Source organism: Octodon degus, unplaced genomic scaffold (genome assembly GCF_000260255.1).
Source record: "Octodon degus isolate 3935 unplaced genomic scaffold, OctDeg1.0 scaffold00288, whole genome shotgun sequence".
NCBI lineage: Eukaryota > Metazoa > Chordata > Mammalia > Rodentia > Octodontidae > Octodon > Octodon degus.
The window spans coordinates 1,277,303-1,284,947 of NW_004524864.1; the positions used below are offsets into that span (position 1 = coordinate 1,277,303).

Sequence of the window (7,645 nt, forward strand, 5' to 3'; positions counted from 1 at the left end):
ATCTGCGGTACTGGGGATTGAACTCAGGACCTTGCACTTGCCAGGCTAGTGCTTATTCTACTGAGTTATCTCCCCAGCCCTCAAGAATATTTGATAAAGTGGTCTTACAGTGTTGTTCCATCTCTACAGGAAAGTTTCACGACCATTCTTCCTGAGTTTTATCCTACTTCATCACTCCCATGCTCCAGTTATATTCTTAGAAGACCACTATATGAATTTTACATTTATTGCCCATTCAGATCTAATATATAAAGTCTGATATTTTCTGCACTCTGTACTAGAATTCTAATTTTACTGTCATGTATATGAGTCACTCTCACATGTAAAACTTGTGAATATAGAAGGTGATTTTATATTAATAACAAGGAGTCCTGTTGAAACTTGGAAAAGGTTTTGTGAAATAGAGCAAGGAGATTATTCTAAATATGGCCATAGACATGTCTAAGGAGATTTTTGAAAAATATCTTAGAATCTCTGGTATTTGATAGTTCTAGAAAGTAGGTTAGTTCAGTATTGAATGTAGCCAGAGAAGTCTTGTGAATCATTCCATGGATATAGATTACAAAGTTCCTCAAGTGTTTCTACCTATGAAAGTGCAACTGTCTTTCTACTTTTACGGAGAGTGAAATGTTGATTATTTTTGGTTGTTTCTCCTTCAGGTACTTCAGTATGTGTGTTCTTCTTTTTATAGCATTCATAATACAATTTTCTTATTTATTGTAACAACTATTCCTTTAGCATTTAACTGCCTCACAGCACTCTAGGTTCACAACAACATGCATATTATCATTTCTGTTCCATATGTACAATATAGCACATATCTAAACCACTGCTAGCTAATACCTTGTTTTGGTTTGATTTTTCTTTACTTGACCTGGAACGACTTACTGTCAAGGTGATGTTTGGGTATGTGATCTTGGATGTGTCCAAGGAGAATCGCGCAATGCCATGTGTATCTGTGGTATAGTTGCCCACATTCTTTTCTGCTAAATGCAACTGGATAACCTCATTTGGAATGGGAGAATCATCAGGGTGAAGCAATTTAATCTGTGAAGCGGGAAGAAAATAAATTTCTGAAGTATTTAGTAAATTTAAAAATCAATTTTTGGTGGAATCTACCCAGAAGTTATGAACATTTCTCTCTGGCTCTGTGCACTTCCTGAGTAGCTTCAACCACTCCTCTGGAAGGTATGACATATACCATGAATATATTGACAACTCTAAACTCTATTTCTTCTACCAATAATGATCTTTAAAAAATCAGGAAAAAGCATATATTGTGAAAGATAGTTTATAACCTTAAGTAATGTTTACGTCAAAAATAAATTAAAATATGTTTAAAATAATTAAAATGATTTTAATTTAAAGATTGTTAAGAAGGTAAATTTTATGTTATGTATAGCTTATAATTTGCAAAATGAAAACAACACAGAAAAACACCTGTAGTATGTAAACTACTATTGTATAATGTGCACATTTGAAAACATAGATGTTTGGCAGAAGTACATGTGGTAATGAGCTAACAAAATGCTTGCAAAGAAGAAAGGTTTTTAATAAAATTAAATGGCAAAAAGTTGTTTAAAATAAATTAAAAATAAAATAAAGTAATAATAAAGATGAGAAGCTCATAGAGGAAAAAGCCCACAAAACAACTTAAAAATGAAAATTTGTGGTACATCTTTCAGACAGCAGGTCCACACAACCGACATTTTTAAGTGAACTGTTTAAAACTCCAAATTAATGTAAAAAATATCTAGATAAGTAAAGAAATGCAGTAGTGATTCTGAGAGTATACAAAATATGACCAAGAAACCCGCAATCAACCTAAATGTTCAATTTGGAAATCTTAGCCAAACGAACAAACGAAATGTCCTGCAGGATCTCACTCCAGGAGTGTAAGTGTGGAAAGACACTCAGGTATATCATTACATAAGATGCTCTTTGTATTTTAGAAAGCTTTAGATAGCACCAAAAAGCCACAGGAAATAAGGAACTCAAGAAACCATCTGGTTAACAACAGTATCAGGGAGTCTACCATAGAACCCTTCAGTCGAGTGAAAGTTGTTCTGTAGCCAAAGAAGCAGTTAAATTCTTCAACAGTGTACCATTACTCAACTTTACTTTTCAAATAATAAAGCATGAGATGTATCAAGCAAGAGTATATACAGAGAAAGATGTCAAATTTATCATATAATCATAAAACTCAGCAAGTAAAACTATCCTGTACCAAATGTTTCATTTACCAAGACTAAATTTATTGGTAAAACGGGCATTGCCGAAATTTCTTTCAAGTCCTTGCAGTCATTCTGGTGCAAGGTCGAGTTTGAGAACCTCGGCTCCGTGCGATCTAGCTCAGGAGACCACTTTGTGATTTTTCACCCACGCCCATAGAGGAAAAAGCCCACAAAAAAATTAAAAATTAGAATTTGTGATACATCTTGGATTAATATAAATATAACTTGCTCAGAGAAACTTTCTAGGACCATCTAGTCCAGAGTTCAGCAAACACTTTCTATAAAGGCCCACGTAGTTAATCCTTTATTCTTTGTGAGATCATATATGGTGTCTGCCTCATATTCTTCTTTGATATTTTAAAATAAGCATTAAAATTGTTAAACCATTCCTAGCTCCCTGGGTGTACAGAGGCAGTCCTACATAAGAAGCAGACTGTGCTAATCTCTGATTTGGAGTAGATCCACGGTCAGTGTTTCACTCACATAACATCTATTCTTTCTTTCTTTCTTTCTTTCTTTCTTTCTTTCTTTCTTTCTTTCTTTCTTTCTTTCTTTCTTTCTTTCTTTCTTTCTTTCTCCTGCCCTACAGGTGGGGCTGGCACAGCATGTGGTGCCAGAAATCAAATCATGGTCTCCTGCGGCTGCCTAAACTTGCCTAAGCAGGCACTTTAGACTGCTGAGCTATTTTGCTGGCCCCTGTAGCATCTATCTTGACTACAACTGAATTACTGTAACTTTATTTGTCTAATGCCTGATTTCTCTATTAAACTATAAGCACCTCAAGAGCAGGGAGAGTGGTGCCTGTCCCAAGCTATTGTTAATTCTGATTCAGATTGCATAATTTATTTTCCAATCTTGGACGTTGTCAGTGTGAAATGGGCCAGGATATATAGCTAAAACTAGATTAAAATCATCTATGAAAAAACCAGCATAGTGTCCTACAGTGCTAACAAGGGGCTTCTAATCTCGTAACTTCTTAGGAAATAGTGATTGGATTGGCGAATAAGTGAACGAAAACGTAAATGAAGACAGACGAATGAGTGGGCGAATGAAGGACAATGTAAAGGAGTTAATCACTGCTTCTCTTACTTGGCCTGAGTAAGGGAGTCCTTGTTTGTAGAATGTATCCATGCTCTCAAAATGCATTTTCACCATGAATTTGTTTATGAATATGTTCCTGTTTTCTGTGATCTGGACACCTGTGTTAAATTAAGTGTTATTAGGAAAATTATCATCAAACAAAAACCAAACAGAGCTACAAAAGCAAAAAAGCTACAGAAGTTCTCCTTTCTATCCAATCGTTTCCTTTTCTTAAGTGAGTTTGAACATACGGGTACTTCTTAACATGTTGTTTTATTTTAAAAAAATGAATAAAGATAAAATCATCTAAATAACATTATTTTCAGCTGCTGTTCTTGGTGTTTACAGACCATCCAATTCATCTATCATTCCAGCAGTATTAATTTCCCATTATTAATTTTTAATTAAAATTTTTAGTTAAGTCTCTGCTTAGAACATGTGTTTTGTTCTATTCACAATAAGAAAAATAACATTAGCGCACCTATGGTATTCTTTAACACACCTATAATATTCAAATAACGGAACTTAAGAAAAACGGGGATACAGATGAAGGTCCATTTTGTATCTGTGTATTCAAAATGGTTGGGATAGATATATAGTTACATTCTCTTAGTGAATAGAGGGGTTTGTTCTAATAGTGTTTGTAAATAGGATATCATGTCCCCATCTTGTGCAGCAATTAACCACTAGGAAGAATGTATACAATGTGTTAATTATTGAAACTGTCCTACCAGTTTGGTTTGAAACTGTCTCATTGCTATTTGTTTCTCAATAAAATTATGGAAAAAATAAATGAATAAATAAATAAATTTAACTTTAAAAAAAGAAAAATAACAGCCATACATTTAGAAATTTAAAAATTTAAAGAAAATAATGCAAATCTTTAAACATCCCAAAGAAAAATAAATTTAATATTTTAGACTATTTTAACAAGTTTTTTAACCTTTACATTGTCATTTGTAGTAATATAGTTTGGCTTATGTATGCAGATAAGCATATACACTAATTTGCTATTCCTATGTATAAAAACATGTAGTTTTACCTTACATCTTAACATTGAGTTTTTCAGACCTTTCTATAATCTTGTGTTTTTAATGGCTGCATAATATATTCCTCATATAAATACAAATGTTATTCAGTGAGATATTCCTTCTTTTTTAATGTACAAAACATTTATTTATTTGGAATTCATAAATTCCAGGTTCCTTCTTTTTTTTTTTTTTTCTTTTTTCTTTTGGAACCAGGGATGGAACTCAGGACCTAGTGCTTGGCAGGCAGGTGTTTAAGCCACTGACCTATCTCCCCAGCAGTCTTTTTTTTTTTTTTTTTGTGGTACTGGAGATTGAACTCAGGATCTTGCACTTGCCAGGTAATCCTTTTTTGTTTAATATGACAAATATAATTGATTTCCACTAAATACTTATTAAATACTTTAATTAGCTTGGTATGTCCTGACAGACACTTCAAAGACTTTGAATATTAATACAGGTATACTGGCATTTAATATCTCATGCAGAGAAATTTTGCTGAAAAGTCACCCGCGTGAGCTAAAGCGTCCTGTGAAAGGAAGCAAGTGGTCAGAATAGAAAAGTTCATTTCAGGAATTTGAACTTTTCATTCTCTGCTGAGGGGAGGAGAGATAGTAGGTCAGAGATACATAAGACATTGATGTTTAGAAATTCATTTCTGTGATGAGGTAGAGATATTTCATTAGATTTCAGAAGTCTGGCAAGATATTCTCCCAAAACTATGTTGTATTTCCCTTGTTATGATTTTAACCCCAATATGGATTCATGATCAATATGTATACTTTCAATTGTATTTATTTGTGGAATGATTGGAAAAAGAGAACATACCAGTTCTAGAAACAATCCCATTGTACATCAATAAATTAGTACTCTGACTTCTAGTTTAGTCTCACTTGAATTTAATATTAATCTATCCACCAATAAGTGTCTAATAAATTTTAGCTAAAGAAACCTCAGATTTTGGATCAGAGAAAGTGACCTCATATCTTAGGGAGAAATTAACAGTGTGTGATTGCCCACGAGGTGGCAGTCCAAAGGAGAGGGGTGTCTACTGGGTTCTGACGGCCAGGGGGTTCTACCTGTTCCACTCTCTGTGACAAGAGCTTGCACTTCCAGGTAACTCATGTATCCTTCCCGATTGAACTCAAAAACATCCGTGTTAATCAACTGGGACACGCAGCCGTCTTCCCTCAACTGAAAGGTTATAATGGTAGAAGAGAAGTTATATTTTAATAAGACTATATAAAACAATAGTTTTAGAGGGACAGATGTAACCTTTGAGAAGCAATTTTAAGTGAACTGTTCAACCGAAATGTGAATTTTATAAAATAATCCATTATGTTTTTATTTATTTATTTTTTTCATTATGTTTTTATAATTTAAAATTTCAATTCATATATTTACCATGAAATTTGAATATTTTTTGAATATTTTAACTGTTACAACACTTTAAAAATAATCTCCAATGTGTCATTGCTCAATCAGTGAACAAGATAAACACATTAATGTCCAATTGCATTCATTCTCACATGATGTTTGTAGTTCTCTTAGTTTCAACCATATTTATCCATATCTATTTTTCAGGTCTGCAATATGCTTAACACAATGTCTAATACTAACCATTCCATAAGTACTAGAAGCTATTACTATTATTAGCGATTATTATCACAGTGACTGTTGGTTTTGTTTAATGTCCAAATATAGTTTTAGAATTTAAGCATGAGAAAACTCATATTTTTTTATCCAACAGTCTTCTCCAGAGCAACTGGAGATACAGCTCACTGGTAAAGCATTCATTGTCTAGCACATGGTGGAGGTCCTGCGATTGACCCACACCTCATGCAATGTTGAATGTTCTTGAGAGAAAATAGAACTACATCTGTGTGCATATGTGTGTGTGTGTGTGTGTGTGTGTGTGTGTGTGTAAATGGTATCACACTGTTTATGATGTAGGGATGGCAGCTGGCAGTTTACATATTACTTTGATTTTTAACTGGCATAATTGCAACTGAAACGCTGCTCTATCTCCGATCAATGCTTTTGTATTTACTTTTTGAACCTGGTTCTCAAACTTTGTAAGTGAATCTTTTTAGGAAATCCTTCCTCTTATGCATTTCAGAAAAGTAATCCTTATTGGTAGTCAAACTGAGGATATGAGGTGGGTACAATCTCATGTATGATTTTGCAGATATTCCTCTTACCTGAACTGTAAAATTTTTATAGATTGAATAGAGATGTCTACAGTCACCATAGAAAGTGGATTCTCTGGACACTCTGAGGTGCACGTTGCCCTCCACAGGCTTGCCGTAGGTGTATCTAATAGCAGAACACAGCAACAGTACAATTACACAGGTCCATGCCATTAGGGTTCTTACAGTCTTTCTGGAAATGTTTTTCAAAGACCATGATTGTATCAACGTTTTAAATAGCCTTATTTCCTCGAGGAAATTTGAACTTGTACTGACTAATGAGTTGAAGGCTCTAAGTCAAGAAAGGTTTTAAAAAATGATTGAGTGCCAGGGAGATAGCTCAGTAGAATAAGCGCCTGTCTAGCAAGTGCAGGGTCCTGCGTTCAATCCCTGGTACCACACACAGCCAAAAAAAAGTTGAAATAAGAAACATGCAGAATTCATAAATCTATATCGTTAAAACATAATATGCAAAACCCCTCAAAAATCCCATAATATATAACTGCTTCTTTGCCTTTCCGCTAAGATCATATGTAAAACACAATCTAGACAAAAATTAATAATAAAGGAAAAAGTCATTGGCTTATTTCTTAGGGTAATGTTCTTTTTAGATTTTCTGTTATTTTAAACTATGCTGTAATAAGTATATTTTAAAATGATTTTTACTTGTATGCAATCTGAAGAGAAACTAGAGCATCATTTTCACTTTTGTTTTTTAGTCTTTGAGACAGGGTCTCCCTGTGCAATTCAGGCTGGCCTTGAACTCACTCTATGACCCACACTGGCCTCGAACTCACAGTAATTCTCCTGCCTCTGCCTCTCGAGTGCTAGGATTATTGGCATAAGCTACCACACCCAGCTTGATTTTCACTTTTAAAACACAAATTATATTTATTTGTCATAATTTATATATTATGTATATATTTTGTAAAATTTATTGCATGTGTAATAATACATATTAATATACATGCAATATTAATTGTGAATTTATTTGTAATTATAGTCATTTGTATTTATTATACAGAAATACATACACATAGTCACGTTGTTAAAAAAATCCAAATCATAGGCAGAAAAGGTAAAGAAAATTTCACTAGGGGCCGGGGAGGTGGCT

At 33.7% G+C, this 7,645-nt stretch overlaps 1 protein-coding gene across 1 annotated transcript in view; it reads right to left on the reverse strand.

Moving 5' to 3' along the window:
- The window catches only part of LOC101572647 (ovostatin-like), a 65,218-nt gene that overhangs the window by 36,537 nt on the left and 21,036 nt on the right, over positions 1-7,645 (reverse strand). Inside the window, exons 8-11 of the mRNA XM_023707401.1 lie at positions 6,544-6,658; positions 5,422-5,536; positions 3,324-3,433; positions 889-1,047 (exon numbers count right to left, since the gene is read on the reverse strand). Coding sequence (XP_023563169.1) covers positions 889-1,047; positions 3,324-3,433; positions 5,422-5,536; positions 6,544-6,658 — 499 coding nt within the window. The remainder of the gene's footprint in view (positions 1-888; positions 1,048-3,323; positions 3,434-5,421; positions 5,537-6,543; positions 6,659-7,645) is intronic.